Source organism: Papilio machaon, chromosome 16 (assembly GCF_912999745.1).
Source record: "Papilio machaon chromosome 16, ilPapMach1.1, whole genome shotgun sequence".
In the NCBI taxonomy this organism is placed as follows: domain Eukaryota; kingdom Metazoa; phylum Arthropoda; class Insecta; order Lepidoptera; family Papilionidae; genus Papilio; species Papilio machaon.
In genome coordinates, this window is record NC_060001.1 from 5,159,353 (window position 1) to 5,179,976 (window position 20,624).

Here is a 20,624-nt window from a genome sequence, read left to right on the forward strand (position 1 = left end):
TCATTTTCTCCTTTCTAGATGGGATCTTTTCTACAATCCTAAAGTTAGCACAAAATTTTAAAATATCCATTTAACATCTAAAAAGTATAAAAACAGAAAGAGTAGATTCTTGCTTACTAAAAATAAACAAAAAACATTGAAATATTGATTAAGATATTTTTTAGAAACTTTTAATAAGTGGAATAGGATTCATCTTTAATTACAAATTACATATTAAAAAAAATAATACAAAATTATTAGCTATCCTACACCTATTGTTTACAGATAAAAATGTTTTGTTATTATCAAAATTGCCATCTAAGAAAATATTTCAGTTAGAAATATATATTTGCATTGACAGTAATAGCAACTTCAGTGGCTTTATACTATTAAAATAAAATACAATTTACTTCTATAATATCCCACGGCAAAAGTGGGACTCGGCTTTTGATTTTGCAAAAAGTGTTGTCTTACACAATAATGTATAATTTCTATAAAATGTAAATGCAAAAAATATTTTGAGGTTATGACAAATTTGATTTTGTATCTGGACCCGAACATAGACAGGTGCACAAAATAAATCTACAACACCAGGCTCGGGTATGCCATCGCCAAATGCCAGATTTATTTAACAGAAATATTCTGCAATCCATAATATGAGATATAAATTCATTCTCACTTATTTTTATGATAAGGGACATGTAAAACTAATTTATTTATCTAATAGTACACTTTTTCTACAAATTTTACTATTCTAGTTGTGCACAATTTGTTGCACTGTAAAAATTATTATATTTAATACAGAGTATGGAAGAATGACATTAATGTGTTCATCTCATTACATCTAATACCAAATATCTTAATTAAAAAAAAAGTTCAGGAAACTTACTGAGAGCTTAATGAATAAACTTGAGTTTATAAAATAGTACACCACCATTCATTTTATAACTTGACACTTAAGAACACCACAATACTTAAATGTTAACACTTTATTCACTACTGTATATCTTGCTGCATGGTGGTGCGTGTAAACAGTTCCATAGTTAGCGCACTGAGGAACAGCGGTATAGATCTGTGGTGATGCAGATGTAGTTCCACCAGCTCATTCAGTGATGCCGAGTATTCCGTATGCACCATCTCGATACCATCATCACAGAGTGTGAATGTAAGATATTCCTCCGCTGACTCCGCATACATGTTTGATATTCTGAAATAGTTATAAACAATGTACAAGCTAATTTAATAGTCCTGAGAAATGACATCACAATTCTATACTTGTTTTTGTATTTATTATGTAAAACTTAACATCATAAACTTTAGATATTTAAAAATTAAATGAAGTTAAATATACCTCAACTGTTTATGGTACAATTGACCAAAAATTATTAATAAATTTTAGAGCTAAAAAAAGTTATTTACTATAGAAAAATTACCTATAATTCTTATGTCCTGTCCTATCTATTTTATAGCCTAGTAGCATATAAACTACATCTCTATATTCCTGGGCCGATGATGTGAACTCCTCCTTCATTCTGAAATAAAAAAACAAATATGGTAACACTGATTTAAAATTAAATATCAAGACATCAACTTTAAAAGCGAAAAATAATAAAAGCGTTAAACACATAGATACAACAAAAAGAGACCTCTTCAGTTTTATTCGACTATTTTCTAGTTGTTGCTTTAGTTGTTGCATTTCTTCGGGACACACATCCGAACCGCCTTCACGGAGCGCCGCTTTTAACCTTTTAATCTGGGGACATACTACTTTAGCAAACTACTGTGGCTAAAAAAAAAGAAGAAGAAAAAATGGCAACATAAACAGAAATCATAAATAATAGCGCATATTTAATATTTATTAAATACCTCTTCTTGTGCAGACTCCATATCAAGTTGAATCTGTTTATGCGCCGCAGCTGCGGGATTATCTACAAGATGAAGGATCTGAAACAATTAATAAGTCAACTTGTAGTACTAAAGAACATCATTTCATTTTTTAAATTTAAACCAGGTGTAACAAATTAGAGAATTTTAATATACAAGTGGCCGCAAGCGACTTCGTCAGCGCAGATTTAAAAAAAAAAACCCCATGGTATGCCCGTGTACATGAGTTTCTTTCCGTGATCAAAGTCTCATCAAAATTGGTCCAGCCGTTCCGGAGTTTACCAAATAAAAATAAAAAAAACTAGTTTTTCGTAATCAGTTACATAAACACATTTTTTATTATGTATAGATTTTAAAATATAACTATAAAGTTGGCAGTACTATATTTTTTACAGTGGCAACATTATTGTTTACTTTAGTAGGTGGTTGCGGAGTCTGGACGAGGCGGTCGAGGTGTGCCTGCAGCTGGTCGCGTTGCGCGCGCAGTTTCCCCGCCTCCCGCCGCGACAACTCCGCCTCCTCGCGGTACTTACTCGCCTCCGCGCGTAAACTCTCCACAACTATTATTTAATAAAACAGCCACGAATTATTTAAGGTAAATTAGACAGGAGAGGTACACTCAAAGAAGTGTAGATTTCTTTGTAAAACCAAATGTGGTGCTACAGAACTTATTACTAATTTTTTCTTTTTCCATACGAACAAGAAATAATCCCTACTTATTAACTTGTTTGTTTGCCGTTTACTATTTATAAAACAAACTTTATCCAGTAGATTTCTTTTTTAAATAAGGTAATTTTGAGAAATATAAGTTATTTTTTTTATGAATCCCTTTCTTAATATATTTACGTTTAGCGTGTGCCTCCTGGTCGTGCGTGGCGAGCAGGTCCCTGTAGCCCTGCAGCGACTTCTCCAGCTGCTCCACACGTGCGGAGAGCAACGCCGCACTGCCCGCGCCGCTCTCTCCGCACAGCGTCACAGTCAGCTCCTTCTCGTAGCAGTCCAACTGTTGCCTACAAATCGTACTAGTATTAACCACAACCGAATATTGAACCTCTAAATCAGGTGTAGCCAATAAATTAAATCAATAAAAGCAACATTTCAAATGTTACCAAATATAATTTAAATAAATATGTTACAACCTAGGTTATTAATAGTTGCAAGCTAGTATTATATTACAACTTAACTACAAAACCCAATTAGCATATAGTATGCATGAGTCTTTGAAAAAAAAAACATAAACTAGGAAGTAGTCAATGGAATAAAACATACCTATAACTATCTCTTTCCCTGGTGACAAGAAGCAATCGTTTCTGCAGCCTGTGTATAAGACTTTCCTGGCTCTTGCGCACTGACATTATGTCATTGAGCTTCGTTGTCGCCTTGTCCCGCTCAAACTTCAATGTTGCCACTTCCTATATACAAATATTAATTGTAAAAATTCAAAGATGGAAAGGGATAGAAAAAAACTTGAGAGGTGTCAAGGGACACCCGATGGAACGAAGTTCCTTTCGATTAATTAGTGAAGGAACTAATGTTTATTCTATGAATAAAACTTTTTTTTTTATACATATTACATCAGTTGTTGGAGCATCCTTTTAAGTATAGAATACTTGTAACAGGAGCATCCTGTTACAAGTATTCTATATCTATACTTAAAACTTAAGTCTTCACAAGAAGTACATTTTATTTCTATGAATTTTCGTTATATATTGTCACGTCGTTGCCATGGTTGGTGGCCATGGCCATGCAAAAAGTGTCGTGACAACTTTTCGTAAGATTTTTTTCCGTCTTTCACAACGCGCGATAAGGAACTTCGTTCCAATAACCTTCTTTTATACACCCTCTTGTTCACTTAAAGTAGGCAACTATTTTCAACCTCACTTACTGCAACTGAAATATGCATCTAATATTTGAATATTTTTGGGATATCAGAAAAAACATTACATGTTATCCACCAACCACTTAATTTTTTTTTTCAACACTTCAAAGAGACATGTAAATAAAAATACCTCAGTGAGTTGTGCCATTTGTGTTTTAGCTTCAGAGCAGTTAACAACTGCAGTGAGCTGTCCCGCAAACGCGGACTCAAGAGCAGCGCTGAGCGCGCGCGCTGTCTCCACGCCGTGCGCCTTCGCAGCGCTCACCCACTCCTCTAAAGACGACTCCAACAATGCCACTTTCACCTGAATTTATAAACATACAGTTAAATATGTATTTCACGAAATTAAGTTAAAAATATGGAGTTGTGTACGCTTTATTAACACAGCTTATTTACTACAAAATAAAATATTCGTGAAAAAAAAACAACTGTAAAATAAGTATAATTTCAGTATTATTTGCACAGTGGATAATAGATGGATTACTGCATAATACTTAAATCTGTTAGTTGGTTTTATAAATCAAAAGTGGTTGCCCGCGACTTCGGCAGCACGGAATTAACATAACCGGAAGGTAACCTTGCAGTTCAAGTCCCGTCAAAATAGGGCCAGCCATTTCAGAGATTAGCCGGAACAAACGTGGATGCAGAGACAAGTAAAAAAATTGTTTTTTAACGCAAATACATCATGTCTAAGAAATAAGACTTTTTTCTATATTACAATTCATTTCAACTGTCCAATTTAATGAATTGTATAGATTATATGTATACATGGTTTGTAATTACCTTTGCCTCATGTAACTCTTGCTGTACTGGCTGCAGTGCTTCCACTTTAGCGGTGAGTACATTCACCTGTTCTTCTAGCAGGAGCTTATTGCAAACTGCATCACGGAGTGTGCGCTCCGCAGCTCTCAATCTAACAACTTCTTTTTCTAAATCAGCCATTGTACTGAGACGTTTTTGAGCAGTCTAAAAAAATTACGTTTCCATTGTAATGCTTTACATCAAAAATTAACAACTTTAAATTTTTTCCTTTTAATTTCTTCAAATTTTACTGGGATCCCGTATAAAATAATTAAGGTAAAATTGGTGTTTCCCGTTGGGCCGATCGCCCCAACGATCGATCGGCCGAATGGGATTTTTTTCCGATTGGGTTGATAGAGTCATGATCGGTAGACCGGACAGACCTATGGGAAACATCCCATAATATGATGTCAATAATGGTGAAAACGGGAGAAAATAATCCTAATTTCACTATGACTTCAGTTTGAAAAAATGAGTTTCAAATTACCACAGTTGAAAATATAACTAAGTTTACTCACCTTTGCATGTTGTTGCCAGTCTTTGTAACAATCTCTCTCATACTCCAAATCCTTTAGTTTACTATTAACTTGTTGCAACTCAAATGTTTGCTTATCCAACTGTGTCTTCAAAGCAGTACATTGTTCTGCCCGACTGGTCTGTCGTGCAACTTCCTTCTTTAACAACTCTACTTCAGATTGTGCACCTTCCAAAGCCTATCTGACAAAGACAATGTTAGAATTAACCATTGTTGACTCCAGCTTTATTACAGTGTCAGAATTTTTACATTTGCTAATTATTTTTTGATGGGATTCCAACTCAGAACCTGCAGATTGCAAGTCAACTGCTTTACCCCTGAACCACTGACAATCAAATATAGATTTAAGCATTCAGAGGCAGACTCAAACTGTGAAGTTACATTAATGTTTAAATCATAGAGGCACTGAATGTGTAAACCATTGAGTTAAATGACCTGTAACAGCTCATTCATATCCTTCTTCATCTCCGAGACCTGATTTCTGCTGCTAACATTAGCCTCTAACAACTTGTCTTTAAGATCTGCTATCTGCTTCTGTAGTTCCAACCTTTCTTTGTCCCATTTCGTTTTGTTCTCCATGTGTTCCTTTACAGCCTAAAAATTTGTTATATTACTTATTGTTGAATGAAATTAGAATAAAATTTAATTAAAAATTTTAATTTAAATTTTATTTATAGACAAAATTTACATCTAAATATGGCAAGAATTTTATTGAAAATTTATGTTCTATATATATTATTGACACAGCATTAATTTTAAATCAGAATTGAAAACTATAGCTGTTTCTAGTAGTAACACAAACTTTAAAGAGATTTTCAAGTACACCTTAGAAGAAAATTATCATGTTGTCATAAATATGAAGAATCCTATTTAAAATGTATACTAACAGCATTATGATCATCTCTTAATTCCTGTTCTCTCCTACGTATGACTTGTAATCTTTCCTCCATGTCGGCTAATGCTTTCTCATCTCTTTTGTGCTGATCCATCAATGATGCTTTTTCTTCTTCAAACAATATTTGCATTTCCTTACGTATTGAATGTTGATGATTGACACGAGCTTCCAACTTCGTAATCTTAAATTTTTTACAATAATTGTAATAAATACACTCATTTTACATTATGTACATCTAATTTAAATTAAATATATTATAATATAAATATAATGAATATACCTGGAATAATCTAAAATGATAAATCTTACAATCTAAATAACAATACAACAAAAAATTAGTGTTAAAAACCTGAGCTTTAGCAGCAATTAGATCAATTTTCATTTTCTTTGCCTCCCATGGTGAAGGTGGTACCGGTGAATTGGTAGAGGAACTGGACTCTCTGCGGGGACGTTTCTCTGGTGTTAAGAATTCAAATGAATCCATACTAGATTTTCGTTTAGTTGACAATAGGTTAGATATACCTGAAAACAATCAAAATGAAATCAAACGATTGATAGAATGAAAACTAATGACATTAAAATATGAATTTTAAGAGTAATTAATTACTTTCTTTAATGGAAACATCACTATTAGATAAATTTAATTTCGAAGACGCCGATAACTTGTCTTTTGGCGGATCAGTATTTATTACTCTTCTAAACGGCTCCAATACATCATGAAACAACGACATATTGCTTTCTTTGGCCATTGTTTCAAGATGTTTTGTTGATTTATTAGAATATTAGACTACTTTTTACGTAAATTTATTCTCATCTCAGGAAATAACATTGAATTAAAAAAAAATATAAATGCTTGCGAAGTTGCTTGAATTGACAATTGATGCCAATGCCATAGAGTAGATGGAATTTGAAATTGTCAGTTTATTAAACACCAAAAGTTTCCACACTTGTGCCAAAAAATAGCTGTCGTGACAATAGAAAAAATGTTAGGAGATGGAAACAAAAATGGATCTTCGATAAATAGTTAAGATATTATTTCCAAAGCAATATGCAAGTTGGGACTCAATTTATATTACGTTTTTGTGCAGAGTTGGATGTGACCACAGAGAAGAGAAGGATTGGACATTTGATTTTGACATTTGACAAGCGATATGAAACACATCTTCGTTTCTTAAAAAATAAGGTTATGTTTTTATTTTGCATCGTGCTGCCTTAATAAGTGCTAAAACATATTTTTAAATAAAATAAACACGAAAATGGACAGCAATCAAGATTACTTTACAAGTTATGAAGACTTAGAGGTACTCTATTATGTAAATAGGCGTAAAAGTGCAGGAACAGTGTAGTTATTTTGTTCAATGAAAATAATGTACTATAATTTTAAGATTCACAGACTAATGCTGGAGGATTTCAACCGAACAGAAACATATAGAAAGGCTATACATGAACATAAAGAATGTTTCAAAAACAAAATAGTAATGGATGTAGGATGTGGCACGGGAATTTTATCTGTGTTCTGTGCACAAGCAGGTGCGAAAAAAGTTTATGCTGTTGAAGCAAGTAATATTGCAAATATTGCTAAGGAAGTAGTAAAAGAAAACAAGTTTGAAGAAGTAATAGAGGTGTGTTTTTTTTTTTCGAAGCTGCCTACACAGTTTACAATATGACAAATTATTGGCGTGTTTTAAAAAACAAATGAGTTTAAAAACAGGATAAAGTTTATAAGGAGACTTCTATTTTGATAAAAATTAGTTTAGGGCTCTAGTTCAGACAACATCTCATAGTTACTTTTCTTATCTTCAATTCAATTCAATTTCCAAGCAGTGGCTTTTAGGTGTGCCAACTGGGCACTGATTGTTTCGCTAGTCCCGTTGAAGAGGGAGGCTCGTTTCTTATCTTCAATGGAGTATCAACCGAGTATATTTGGTTGAGCTAATAGATTTTTAAATTAACCATTGCTTTCATAACAGGTAATACAAAATGAAGTTGAAAATGTAGTACTACCAAATAATGAGAAAGTAGACATAATAGTATCAGAGTGGATGGGGTTCTATCTTCTTCATGAAGGCATGTTAGATTCTGTGTTGGTAGCCAGAGACAAGTTTCTTAAAGAGGATGGGCAAATGTTTCCGGAAAGTGCTTCTATTTATGTTGCACCATGTAGGTGAGTTTTTTTATTTAGTTAATATAACTAATAATATAAAAAGGCATAGTAAATACAAAATAAAATAAAAACAATCAGAATATGAAATACTGTATACTACTCCAATAGCATCTGTAACATCTTATTTATGAGTGTACATTTAAGTCAAAAATTATATATTAAATATATCATATTTCAGTGTTCCAAGCTTATATAACCAATGGGATAATTTTCATGGAGTTTCTATGTTGACATTCGCCAAGTTATTGAGAATGGAAAGAAGTAAAAAACCAGAAGTTATGCAAATACAACCTGAAGATTTGTTAGGCACTGAAATTCTTTTGGCTTGCATAAATTTAAAAGATGTCCAGATATCAGAATTAGATTCACTTGAAATACAACATGTTGTGGGTAAGTATATAATTTTGTTTTATATACAATGTTTAATTTCTATAGATAAAATATGTTCAAATATTTTTCTCAATAAAAACCTAACATAAACTGATTCCCTTATGAAAAATGAATATATTTGATATATAAAGTTTTTGTAAATAAATAAGGTAAATGATAGTTGCTATTTATTTATAAAGAATTAATTTTCTGTTTCCATAACTGTATGGTCAATTCATTCCATTTCCACAGGTGTCAATAAGACAGGGAAATATCAAGGTCTATGTTTATGGTTTGACTGCACCTTCCCTGTGTTTTCTGACAGTTGTGACCCTATTGTTCTAAGTACAAGTCCTCACAGTCCACAAACACATTGGAAGCAAACCATTATATTGTTCCCTGAGGAACGAGAAGTTGAAGAATCAGAACCCTTAGCATTTAAATTAAGCATGTCAAGAGACATTGTTAATAATAGAAGGTATGAGTTTTAATATTAAGTTGGTGTTATAGTGTATAAGAACATAGATTTTTCTTTATATCATGAGGTGGCTAACGGCAACCTAAGTTCTCCCCAATAGTGAAGCGACCACTGCCCATAGACATCCGCAATTGCAGATGCATTGCTTTCCTTTACCGATTCTGATTAGACGAAATTGTCTTAACTAATTTTCAATACACCTAACAACATTTCTGACATTGTAACCTGTATTATAATTTTTACAGATACAATCTTGAAGTAGTAATTTTGGATCCTGATACTGTAGATCATCCGATACCTTGTTCGTGTGATATGTCAAAGTGCATTTTGATTAAAATGCTCATGCTTCAACATGCCGCACAAAATGTTGATGAGAAGACCACCACAGAAGAGATTCTCGAAGACGAAGTTATAGATGACAGTTGAAATAAAACTACAATAAAGTATGTTTTACCATATTAAATTATCTTGTTATTGAACTTTTGGATATTAGAACTTAAATTAATAATCCATTCTTTGTTTTATATATGTTTAACATATTTTAGTGATTTTTGACACAAGTAAAAAACATTGCTTTTGTTGTTCTTTAAAACTTTTCGGAATTAATTTAAGATATGGAACTAAAAAATTAGAAAAGCAGTATATTGGTTTCACAAAAATCCTTTACTGTGAAATTCCAATGCAATAACATTTATTACGAGGGGAGAGATGGCTGGCAATATATTTTTACATAACATGCGTGTGCGTACATCAGACGTCAACACCGTAACATATGCGTAAGAGACCGGGTGAGTTCCGCCTCAGCGCTCAGCCAGCGGTTGTAGTCCAGCCGCATCAGTAGACGTGCGAGATACGCACCGCAAGCTCGGTCCCGCAAGCACACCAACAGCTGGGTCAGCTGCTTTACCAGCTTGTTGAACCTAAACACATACATATTATAAACTATAACTTAAGTCATTAATCTTTAAAACCCTATTCTTGTAAGATTCTTTGAAATGGATATCTTAGAAAGGAATGAAATTAACACTGTCAGTGCCACAGACTCCTCGCGAGTTTACTTTTATACGCAAAATCGTTTTTCGATACACATTTTTTAAAATAACATGACCAATCTTGTAATTACAGTAATTAAAAATATACCTATCGGAATAACCCTTTATATAGTAATCCTCCGCTTCCCTGTCTGATGCAAATTCGCTCATGCTGCAAAACGAGTCGCACAACTTCAATAGATCCATGATATTGACAAATACTGGGTTTGTGATCATGTCTACACCGTCACCGGAAGAATCACCTTCTGATCGTTCTGACTGTAAAGGAAAGGAAACTAAGACTTGGAGATTGCCATTTTTGAATATCAAATATTGGGAATATAATAAGAAAAATATTTGTTTCGTTATATATTAAATGATAACAATAAAGTTGTAAGGTCTTGTAACAAAACTACTCACTGTTGTTGTTGTTAAAAACGACTGACTCAGTATATCAGCAAGAAATGTAGCGTGGGCTTCTTTGAGTTTTTCGAAATCATTGGTTTTGTTAACAGCATCCATGAGTCTAGAGAAATTACTCTCCAATACATCTGCTTGCAAATAATGTTGCAGATTGTCCATAAGAAACATAAGTTTATTATGCAATTGGCATACAGCAAACCTGCAAGAAAAAACACAACATTATACAGATAAAAAAAACTCGAAGAAAAAACAGAAGATACCGGGATAAGCTAGAAACCTCTATATGCGAGAGTCATTGTCGGGTCGCAAAGGGAAGGGCGATCTCCATAGGCGAGAAACTCGGGCCAGAGGGAAACCATATATGTGAGAAAAATGTCTCGATTGTACATCTATATATATAAAAGAAAGTCGTATTAGTTACACTATTTATAACTCAAGAACGGCTGAATCGATTTGTCTGAAAATTGGTGGGCAGGTAGCTTAGAACCAGGAAACGGACATAGGATAATTTTGACCCCGTTTTCTATTTTTTATTCCGCGCGGACGGAGTCGCGGGTAAAAGCTAGTTTTTTAATAATTTAATACTGGCTAACTTTAATTTGTCATGAATGTGTTTTTTGTGGACAATATTTGCTTGTCAAGTTATGAAAATAAATTTTCAAAATGACAGAAAAGTAAAAATTATTAAATGAATTCAAACAGTTAATTACATGATAAGGCCAAAGCATACAAAGTGAAAATAGAATTTTAATTACCTCCTCGACTGTTTGTACGTTTTCCACAGAGCGTGTAGATCATGCTGTGTCTTTTTTATCCTGAGAAGCAGCCGGAACATGTCGTTGTACCGCGCGAGCACCTCAGGTGCGAACAGCAAGTGTAGAGGCCACTTGAAATCGTACTTTAAGATTATAGTGGACCAGCCATCTGCAACTTTGTTATGAAAAAAAATTAGCCACAAATTCAACCTTTACTACAGTTTTTATTAATTTAAAACTTTTGATACAACGCATTTTAAGAAAAAATTAAGGTCCAAAGAGACGGCATAGTATAGCACAACAACATGGAAGTGACTTAAAACACAAATAGTAAAATGAAAATCTTACCAACACTACTGTCATCATCGAGAGAAGAATTGGCAGTCGCATCGGCTATTGGTTTGACGTAGGGCAGTTCGAAACTGAATTTTTCTATATCAGCACTGTTGCTTAGGAACACAGCTCTCGCAGCTAACTGGAACGCGTGATTCATGTCTAAAAATGAAATCAGACTTATTTAAAGCTTTTGGCTTGAGATACTTTCGTATGAAATAATTTAAGAAAAGATTATAAAATCAGGATAACAAAAAAGGGATGGATACATAAGGTAACACAATGTACCCAACAAAACTTTGAACCTTACCTCTTGTAGAGGTTCGTGTAGTTGGCTTGTCCAACATGTGAGCGGTGAGACGTAATAATTCAAGAAACAGTTCACCACGTCCTAAGAGATAGAAATCCTTCATGAGGCGTAGCTCATGTAATAAATGTGCTTCTTCCACCGCCACTGTCCATAAGTGCTGAAATAAAGTTTTAGTAATCAGCATTTGTGTTGGCATGTTGGAATGGGAGTAATCTTTGGCCCAATGTCCAAACTCAAGACGTCAATTTTTGTAATTTACCTTTGTAACACATTCTTTTATCTCTCTAACAACACATCTCAGATTGTAAACTTCGAAGACTTCTGGTTCTTTGAGTTGCTGAAGCTTACTATGAAATTCTGACTCTTTCTCTTCCCAAATAGTGAACCTTCAAACAAAAATACATTTGCAAATTTTTATAATGCTTAGTATTACAAGGATAATATTTAATCTTATATATTTATAAAAGAAAGTTGTGTTAGTTACACTATTTATAACTCAAGAACGGCTGAATTGATTTGACTGAAAATTGGTGGGCAGATAGCTTAGAACCAGGAAACGGACTTGGATAATTTTTACCCCGTTTTCGTTTCGTTATATAATTTTTATTCCGCACGGACGGAGTCGCGGGTAAAAGCTAGTATCATATAACTAAAAAGTATACACACCTTCTTGAATCATAATCAAGTTTATGTAATGGCATTAAGGTGCTGTTTAATGTAATATTGCTTTTCTTTACTTTCCTGGGATCAAAACCAAAGAGTATAACAGTCTTGCCAATAAATAATATTTCTTGAGCCAGTGATAATGGCATAAAGTATGGTATCATACCAGGATTTATGTTATATCCGCAGTCCAGTGAAGTTTGTTGTAACTGAAACATCCCTCATAAATAAATCCCTCAATTAGAAAAGTCAACACTGCATTGTTTTACATTTATTTATTGTTGACATAGTAAAAAAAAAATATATCATCTATCTATCTCTCTACAAGTATTGAAATAACTTATAGAAATTAACATTAAACATAAATAAATTGCGAAAATATATACATACTGTGGTAACAAGTGTTTTATCGCAAGTATTTGGAATGGATGGTGTTGAAAGCACTGTCTCCGACAAATCATCCTTCTTATTTCGGTAAATGAAAAATTCTTCATATGGATCCTTTAGTTCTCCATAAAGTAGCCATGCGCAGAGTTGATTTATAAATACATTGTTAATACAAGAGAATATCCTGTAAAAATTATAAAAAATTGTATAAACTTGACAGCTCTAATTAAGTTTAAAAAAATTATGAAGTAAAAAATTTTACTCAGAAGCTTTTAATCTTCTAATGTTCAATGTACAGCTTTACTTAGCACTGGAACAACTCACCTTAGTATTGCACTATGGACCATTTCATTTCCGTTCAATATATTCTGATGTGTTAAACTTAAAATTTCACAGCCACTTAGCCTTCTTTCTTTTATTGTGCCAATTATCTTATTAATTGTATTGAACAGTCCTTGGAATTTCTCAACATAGCTATACACAAATGTTAATGTGTAGTCTTTATTTCCAATAACCAACTTCTCAACCTTTACCAAAGCTTTTTTATATGATTGTAATACTTCAGTAATACCCTCACTCAATGCTTGGCCATATAAGCCAAAGTTTCTTATGTTGGATGCTGTAAAACATAATACTTTACATTTGCAAAGTACACTATTGCATCAGAAATCAAATTATATTATGTACACTTTCTTTCAAATAATCTTTTGTTATCGTTTTAAGAAAAAACATAAAGATCGTTAAACCTAGGTACCTGTTTGCAATTTTCTTGAATGAAAAGATGTAGCTGCAATAAAATTTTGAATTCTGTGATGACTTTTTGCAATTGAACATATTCTACTATAAATTTCTGCATCTCCTTCATTGGCATATAAAACTGGCTCAGTCTGTAATTGGAAGTTAGCTTAATTAAAAAAATAAAGTTTTTTAAATTAAAAATTAAACATAAACGCACCGATGATACTTCTCCCTGTGAGCAATCCCACAAAACGAATAAAGCATCGTGTATCATTTTGATTATGAAATATCTATACGGTAGAAGTATTCGGTTTATAATAATTACACCGCACAAGACAAAACAAGAGAAATTCTATTCAAATTTTGGGATTTAAGTCAAATCAAACAAATTAGACGTTTTATATTTGTTGTTATTATTATTTATTTTTACATACGTCAAGTGTCAACCAAAGAGCAAGTAAAATTAAAAGACATTAATTTTTGTATGTTAGCTGTTTTGTTTTAATTAACTAGATTGGGATTAAATTTATTTGATAGATAAAATAGTTAAGTAAATTGCTTCATATACAAAATAATTTTAGACCTCGCCGTTTTTTTAATAGACATGCAAACTTATAATCTAAACTGGTAACATCGTTTACTCGTGGTCGTGGGTAACGCCACTGATCTTGATATTATCCAAGGCTAAAAGGACACCGATATCCAATAATAAATAAAAAAAATATACTATCCACTGGGATGGATAGGTTAATGTTGATGTTACGTGACAGTTAATTCTATCTTTTTTATTAGTTGGAATCCATAAAACCGCTATCATCAGCGCCAAAATGGCGAAAAATAGGCATAAAACATAAGGTCTTTTAGCCAGTCCATTAAAGAGATCAGTGGGTAACACTAAAAAGTTTGTGTTGTGTTCTTCATCTGAGGTTGTGTCCACTGCTTACTATAGTCTTAGGGTTATCTGTGGTGGCTGGCAGGCTTGAAGTGAACTGCGTCTGCGCTGCCGTTGACTTAACTTAAACTTAAATATAATATTATGTTATATCGATAGGTTAAAACTTAAATAGAATATAGATGTATCTTGGATGTTATAGTTATTTCAGTTCAGTAAGAGTAAATAGAATGGCTGTCTAAGGGTGCTTTGTCTCAATAATGTGCATTATTATATAGAATGGCCGAGAATTGCAGGCTCGGAAGTCAAATAGACAGAAAGACTGCAACTAACGATGATGAATATTTTTGTGTATTTAATGTATTAAGTGTGTTTATATCACTTGTTACAATACTAGCCGATTTAACAACAGGTATGTTACAGACCAATGGTTGTATTTAATTTTTTTTTGTGTACTTAAAAATAATTACAAATAAGACTTGATTTATCTTTCAAATACACAAACTCAATAAAGGAATAATTTTCGTCGCTAGTACCTAAAAAGGAACAAATCTTGAGCTATGGCATTTGCTATGACTTTATTAAATAACATTTAATATACAAAAAAATATATGTCATGACTATAATATAAGAATCCCTATTTTAAATTGATATCTTCAGTTCTTTTGATATCAAACTCACAGTAAAGAAATTAGGATTTCACAACAATAATCTTTATTTTTATAATTATTTCAGATATCTTGGTTTTTGCTGAATACTGCAAAGATGGATATTTATATTGGGCCCTTGCTACTTTCATATTTATGTTGTCTCCCAATGTTCTAATAAATATTTTTTCAATAAGGTGGTTTATTATAGACAACAAATCAACTATCAAACATTGGATTACGCATGGATTCCTTGTAGGATTATTAGAAAGGTAAACAAAGAAAAAGTCATTACAATAATACCAGGCAGAAATAAATGTGCATTTCGCCTTACTTTTATCAATTTAATATCTATCTTTAATTTAACATAATGTAAAACATTTCTATATAAATATATATTTTTAGGTATATAATATTCTTGCGAAAAGTATTTACCTGCAAGAACTTGGAATCTGTAAAAACACAAAAGTTAATATGTCAAAGAAATGATTTGAGCCTTTTGCACTATTTATATATTTTTACGGGTACAATACCACAGATAATTCTGCAAACATATGCTATATTGATGTTAAATGAGAACTATCATACTAAAGGTTAGTTAAATTATTTCATCTTATTAATTATTATTACAGTGAAGACTTTGTACCCCTTTTTAAAGATATTGTGCAACATCATGAATGAGAAATTTGACGCAGTTACAATTAATGTGGAGAAAAATTGCATATTGCTATTTGATTTTAAATTTAAAATATGGTTGAATTTCAAACCAATGGGTGACCATTAGTTATTACACTATGAGCGGTTGAAGTTTTTCACAATTTATATTCATTCAATAATTCAAATGTTAGCTCCATTAGCTTAAATTGCTCAAATTTGAAGACTTATAACAGCTTTTTTTATTTTATGTTCAAGGTGTATATTTTCCTAATGTGTTTTAGTGTTTGCACTGACAGCATCAATTGCGTCAGTAGTATGGGGCAGTATTACATACATCTATAGCATTATATTATTATCTAATGATACATTTCAATGGAAATCATTGTTATTAAAACTAATATGGCATTTTGGTATGTTGATCGGTAGAATTGCAGGCATTTTACTGTTTTCAATTGTTTTTGGTATGTGGACATTATTACCATTGGGTGAGTTTCTTTCGTATTTCATTCTTGTAAAATATATATTTCCTTGAATTGAAAATATCTATAGATGTAGGGTATTATTTAAACTGAGCATATTTTTTTCAGTTTTACATTGGGCTGCTATGACTTTTTGGATTGTTATACAGAAAACAACTTTTTGTCCTAACAAACTTGAAGAGACATTGTACAATGCAGTCATGGGATTTGTCTATTGTTTCTCATTCATAAATTTACGAGAAGGTCAGACACGGTACAGGCTTATGATGTTTTATACATTCATGGTCACTCAAAACTTTGGCAGTTTGTTTCTATATGTGCTAATAACAGATACTGAGAAACAAAGAAAACCTTGGTCGATTGCTGCGACTATCTGTATAATTGCGGGTACTATTTTCGGTAAGTTCTTTGACAGCTCTTTTTTTTTTTAAATTTAACACAATGTTACTTCAAAGATATTATTTCTTGCCTGCTGTTCTGTTAGTCCTTCATTGTTATTGCCTAATAAATTTAAACCTCTGGCATTGTATATTTTTATAGTTAATTTTCGGCTTATGTGTTAATCAAAGACTTTTTCTATTTCAGGAATGTTTGCAATGGTATTGTATTATAGATACTTTCATTCTAAAGGGCCAATCCCATGGAAATATGCGGAGCCTGATATTGAACTGAATAACAAAGCTTCTCAGACTGGTAATATTCCTAGTAAGCCCAGTTCATTGTGTCATGTCAGGTCATTTAAAAGTATGAATAAAGATAAAACTACAGACACGCCAAGGTAATTATATTTTTCTGTTATTAAATATCTGTACGTACGTTTTATGTCGTCCATTCAGTATTATTATTCTATCCATTTTATTGGTGAGAAGCAAATGTCATTCCTTTTCTTCTAAAAAGACTAGCTTTTACCCGCGACTCCGTCCGCGCGGAATAAAAAATAGAAAACGGGGTAAAAATTATCCTATGTCCGTTTCCTGGTTCTAAGCTACCTACCTGCCCACCAATTTTCAGTCAAATCGCTTCAGCCGTTCTTGAGTTATAAATAGTGTAACTAACACGACTTTCTTTTATATATATAGATAGATGGTAGATGGTAGACTTATAACAAATGTATTGTAATTTTATTTATAGCAAAGATCCTACAATAACAGAACAAGTTTCCCAAATTGAAAGTGAGCATGCAGATAAGAAATTCTTGCTCGATCATTGGATCGCTAGATCTGGATCTCCGACATTCACGTCCGCGCCTGTAGGCAACGTCAGCACCGATGCTTCTAGTATTGAAATATATTCAATAGAGAATACTCCACAGTCTACTGCCACAAAACGGGACAATTCTAAAATCGAGCAAATCACTTCAAAAATAAATAAAAAGAAAATTATCGCCCCACCAACAGAACTTACTTTAAAAGTACCCTCCGTAGAGAATATAGAGAATTCAATTGATGAAATTACCTCCATATTCTTTACACTTAATTTGCAAAAACGAAGAGGAATCTGTTCTTCAGATGAATTACGTAATGAATTAACTAATTTAAATTTAGAAGCTTGTAACATTGTTAACGAAGAATTTGCTAAAACAATAAAAACTGATCATAGTTCCGAGATAAGCCACGACACTGATGGCTCTAATAAAAAAACTTCGTCAGATTCTATAGATATGGATTTGGATTTAAGTTTCAGCGATATCAACAGTTCTGATATAAATACGTTTAATGAAAATATTGTGCAGAAATTATGTTTAAGTGCATTAAAAAATATAAAAGTTGGTAACCAAGATGCAGATATCGAGAACATTCAAAGAATAGCTCTTGATATACTCAAGGAAATGTATGCTAAGAAAGATAAGAAGAAGAACGGTATTAGCACTGAGTTATTAAACTCTAAACAACGTGATCTTGACACTCCGACTGAAATTCTGTCAGTACATGATTATGAAAATATTTGTGCAGTAAACATAGCAAGAGAAGCGTGGGGCTTGCGATCTTGGAATGGTTACTGTGATATTGAGAATTGGCTTCACGATGGTAGTGTAGTTAGGGACAGGAGCAGAGATACATTAACATCTGGTAGTTCTGAAATCAGTAGTTGTATTTCACAAGATTTGAAGAACGCCATATTATCAGCGCCGCCATTTCCTAAAAAGGCTCACACGTATTCAAATGTATTCGTAAAGTTCGATAGGAGTTCTCAAGAAGATTATGCCAATTCTGTGGTTTGCCATTCAAACGATGAAACTTTCCTGGCTAAGCCTTGTATGATAGACAATGTTAAGGATCCGAATCATTTGGAGCCTATTCTTGAAGAGCTTGATGACTTGGGTGACATTGATCCAGCTTGCAAAAAACGACTCAATTCAGAAAGTTCACTCGTGGCGACAATAGATGAAATACGTAAAGCAACAGTCACTAATTCGCCTAGAAATCTATATCATAGACGTGAACAATTTTTAGATTCGCCGCAATTTAATTCTCCTTCAAAAATTGAAAGTAATCTGAAAAGGGCCCTTTGGAAAGAACCTTCCAAATTTAACTCTAGTAATATAATGGAGTCGTTACCTGAAAAAGAAAATATTTTGGATGTCTTTCATGGATCCAAATTTGATACAAATAAAAAGGATCAAAACGTTTCTTCATCATCATCGTCCCTAAATTCTCAAGTATCATATAATAAAAGTACCTCACGACGGCAAAAGTCTAATATATCTAAAACCAAATCTCATACGAAAAATAATAATACTAGATCCGAGCATCAAGATTTGTCAAGTAAAAACGTTGACTTTTTATGGCAAATGGTTTCTGAAAATTCTCTACCGCTCAGTTCAAATGAGGATTTGAGCTTAAGTCGTAAAACGCCTTCGCTGCAATCTCTGATACATAAAGATGCTTCTTCATCGTTTGTTAATACGTCGACTAGTAAAATTTCAAACAATAAAAAAACTACTCGTAACCGCCCGCGGAGAAAGTTTTCCCTTTTAAGGGAAAGATTTGAACCTAGGTTAAATCTACATTCAGATGAAGAAATTCTTTACAATTCAGACAATACATTACACCAATCAGATAATTGTATATTAAGGAATCAACTGGACGTTAGAAGTGAACATTTGAGAAGTGAAGATGTAACTTCAACCGATAAAAGACCTAATTTTCATGTATCTGAATCGAAATCTGTATCTGGTACAAATATTTATGATTTATCTTCGAAACAGATAAAGGAGAAAAGATCTCTGTTTATGAAACAGGTGTTAAGCCCACCAAAGTTTAACACCAAAATAAAACATAAAGCATAAATATTAAAATTAATCAATTTTTTATGCAAATGTATAATTTACCAAGTTCAATGGTTGTGGACTTAAAATGTGTATTTAGTTGTTATATTATTTGCCAAAATTTTGCCAAACTGTGACTGAATAATTACTGTACCTTTAAGACATTCATAACATTATGTTCTCCTGATACAGTATTGATTGTAATCTGACTTGATAAGAATATGGATTGATTTAAAAGACTGCCAATTAATATTGAGAAAGTACTTATTGGAAATGAATCTGCGTGGAATGGAAATGGAATCTCGTAAACTGGATGTATTATTTTATGTTCCTAGATTTACTATAATTTAACTAGTACTTAATATGTTGATTACTATAAAGTCATGTAAACATGGATCTCATGAAGAGTGTAGTCATTTTTATACTGCTATCGAAAGATTTTTCCTTTTTTTTTTCTAAAATACAGATGTGACCATATCCATACATAATTAATATGTAATCATGACTAATATGTCTACTAGATAAGATACATAATTTTTATGTTTTACCGAAGCTTACCGGGTGATATAACTAGTCGTGAAATATTTGAAAGGATAATGAAGCAGTATAAAAAAGGTTTAAAAACTCTACTTTCCCATAAATTCCCATTCCATTTAATATTAAAATGATATAACTGTGATGTAAGTGCCTTTCTATATAATATACTCCTGCCAGTATTGTAATTTTTAGCTTTGCTATTTTGTATATACGACGTAAAAAAAAATAAAGACGTGTGTAATCGTAAGATTATTTTTTTTTAATCGCATTTCCTAGCATATCAACCATATCGGTATTTTATCAGTCATTGTATTACGATCGGTTATACAAATACTGCCACTCCTTTCTTTTAATAGGATACCTTCTGTTCCACTGTGCCAGTGTCACATAAAATAGAAGCCTACATTTGTTATTGAGTGTTCAGAGTAAATTTTAACCGCTAGAACCAATTACTCAATTTATACTTTTGCTGTAGTCCGTTGAGAAGAAAAATAAAGCGCTGTTTGATATAATATTTATT

At 32.5% G+C, this 20,624-nt stretch overlaps 4 protein-coding genes across 6 annotated transcripts; 2 read left to right on the forward strand and 2 right to left on the reverse strand.

The window, feature by feature from the left end:
* Positions 1 to 813: 813 nt before the first annotated feature.
* On the reverse strand, positions 814 to 6,852 carry LOC106711190 (mitotic spindle assembly checkpoint protein MAD1). Of its 2 annotated transcripts, XM_014503440.2 has the most exons (14): positions 6,581 to 6,850; positions 6,323 to 6,495; positions 5,966 to 6,154; positions 5,514 to 5,672; positions 5,062 to 5,256; positions 4,526 to 4,708; positions 3,873 to 4,046; positions 3,133 to 3,275; positions 2,710 to 2,873; positions 2,278 to 2,423; positions 1,846 to 1,923; positions 1,626 to 1,732; positions 1,413 to 1,511; positions 814 to 1,186 (listed from the first exon to the last, which is right to left on the reverse strand). In XM_014503440.2, the coding sequence occupies exons 1-14, from the start codon at positions 6,720 to 6,722 to the stop codon at positions 976 to 978; spliced, it is 2,163 nt and encodes a 720-aa protein (XP_014358926.2). In that variant the 5' UTR covers positions 6,723 to 6,850; the 3' UTR covers positions 814 to 975. The 2 variants fall into 2 exon arrangements, with proteins under 2 accessions (XP_014358926.2, XP_014358928.2); XM_014503442.2 differs by lacking the exons at positions 814 to 1,186; positions 1,413 to 1,511 and having other exon boundaries at positions 1,694 to 1,765; positions 6,581 to 6,852.
* Positions 6,853 to 7,141: 289 nt separating this feature from the next.
* Positions 7,142 to 9,413, forward strand: LOC106711192 (probable protein arginine N-methyltransferase 6). The gene is made up of 6 exons (XM_045681435.1): positions 7,142 to 7,274; positions 7,359 to 7,595; positions 7,944 to 8,137; positions 8,316 to 8,527; positions 8,759 to 8,984; positions 9,230 to 9,413. Exons 1-6 carry the CDS (start codon positions 7,230 to 7,232, stop codon positions 9,408 to 9,410), a joined length of 1,095 nt encoding a protein of 364 aa, XP_045537391.1. The 5' UTR covers positions 7,142 to 7,229; the 3' UTR covers positions 9,411 to 9,413.
* A 158-nt stretch (positions 9,414 to 9,571) lies between these two features.
* On the reverse strand, positions 9,572 to 14,025 carry LOC106711156 (gamma-tubulin complex component 4). Of its 2 annotated transcripts, none has more exons than XM_014503393.2 (12): positions 13,842 to 14,025; positions 13,641 to 13,773; positions 13,211 to 13,505; positions 12,890 to 13,070; positions 12,503 to 12,708; positions 12,096 to 12,222; positions 11,837 to 11,993; positions 11,542 to 11,688; positions 11,194 to 11,362; positions 10,436 to 10,637; positions 10,125 to 10,294; positions 9,572 to 9,904 (listed from the first exon to the last, which is right to left on the reverse strand). In XM_014503393.2, the coding sequence occupies exons 1-12, from the start codon at positions 13,896 to 13,898 to the stop codon at positions 9,742 to 9,744; spliced, it is 2,007 nt and encodes a 668-aa protein (XP_014358879.2). In that variant the 5' UTR covers positions 13,899 to 14,025; the 3' UTR covers positions 9,572 to 9,741. The 2 variants fall into 2 exon arrangements, with proteins under 2 accessions (XP_014358879.2, XP_014358878.2); XM_014503392.2 differs by having other exon boundaries at positions 11,194 to 11,368.
* A 595-nt stretch (positions 14,026 to 14,620) lies between these two features.
* LOC106711193 lies at positions 14,621 to 19,588 on the forward strand. Its single transcript, XM_014503445.2, has 7 exons — positions 14,621 to 14,928; positions 15,252 to 15,435; positions 15,569 to 15,756; positions 16,102 to 16,305; positions 16,408 to 16,698; positions 16,885 to 17,077; positions 17,431 to 19,588. The coding sequence occupies exons 1-7, from the start codon at positions 14,796 to 14,798 to the stop codon at positions 19,586 to 19,588; spliced, it is 3,351 nt and encodes a 1,116-aa protein (XP_014358931.2). The 5' UTR covers positions 14,621 to 14,795.
* Positions 19,589 to 20,624: the final 1,036 nt, after the last annotated feature.

Excerpts from the sequence above, each read along its gene's own strand:
- LOC106711190 (XM_014503440.2), bottom strand. The coding sequence starts at position 6,722 with ATGGCCAAAGAAAGCAATATGTCGTTGTTTCATGATGTATTGGAGCCG. Across the intron at positions 1,733-1,845 it reads TGGAGTCTGCACAAGAAGAG|ATTAAAAGGTTAAAAGCGGC; the intron begins GTATTTAATAAA and ends GTATGTCCCCAG. Across the intron at positions 1,187-1,412 it reads ACAGGACATAAGAATTATAG|AATATCAAACATGTATGCGG; the intron begins GTAATTTTTCTA and ends TAACTATTTCAG.
- LOC106711192 (XM_045681435.1), top strand. The coding sequence starts at position 7,230 with ATGGACAGCAATCAAGATTACTTTACAAGTTATGAAGACTTAGAG. Across the intron at positions 8,528-8,758 it reads TGAAATACAACATGTTGTGG|GTGTCAATAAGACAGGGAAA; the intron begins GTAAGTATATAA and ends CCATTTCCACAG. Across the intron at positions 8,985-9,229 it reads GACATTGTTAATAATAGAAG|ATACAATCTTGAAGTAGTAA; the intron begins GTATGAGTTTTA and ends TAATTTTTACAG.
- LOC106711156 (XM_014503392.2), bottom strand. The coding sequence starts at position 13,898 with ATGATACACGATGCTTTATTCGTTTTGTGGGATTGCTCACAGGGAGAA. Across the intron at positions 13,774-13,841 it reads CACAGGGAGAAGTATCATCG|ACTGAGCCAGTTTTATATGC; the intron begins GTGCGTTTATGT and ends TTCCAATTACAG. Across the intron at positions 11,994-12,095 it reads TAAAAGAATGTGTTACAAAG|CACTTATGGACAGTGGCGGT; the intron begins GTAAATTACAAA and ends ACTTTATTTCAG.
- LOC106711193 (XM_014503445.2), top strand. The coding sequence starts at position 14,796 with ATGGCCGAGAATTGCAGGCTCGGAAGTCAAATAGACAGAAAGACTGCA. Across the intron at positions 16,306-16,407 it reads GTGGACATTATTACCATTGG|TTTTACATTGGGCTGCTATG; the intron begins GTGAGTTTCTTT and ends TATTTTTTTCAG. Across the intron at positions 16,699-16,884 it reads AATTGCGGGTACTATTTTCG|GAATGTTTGCAATGGTATTG; the intron begins GTAAGTTCTTTG and ends TTTCTATTTCAG.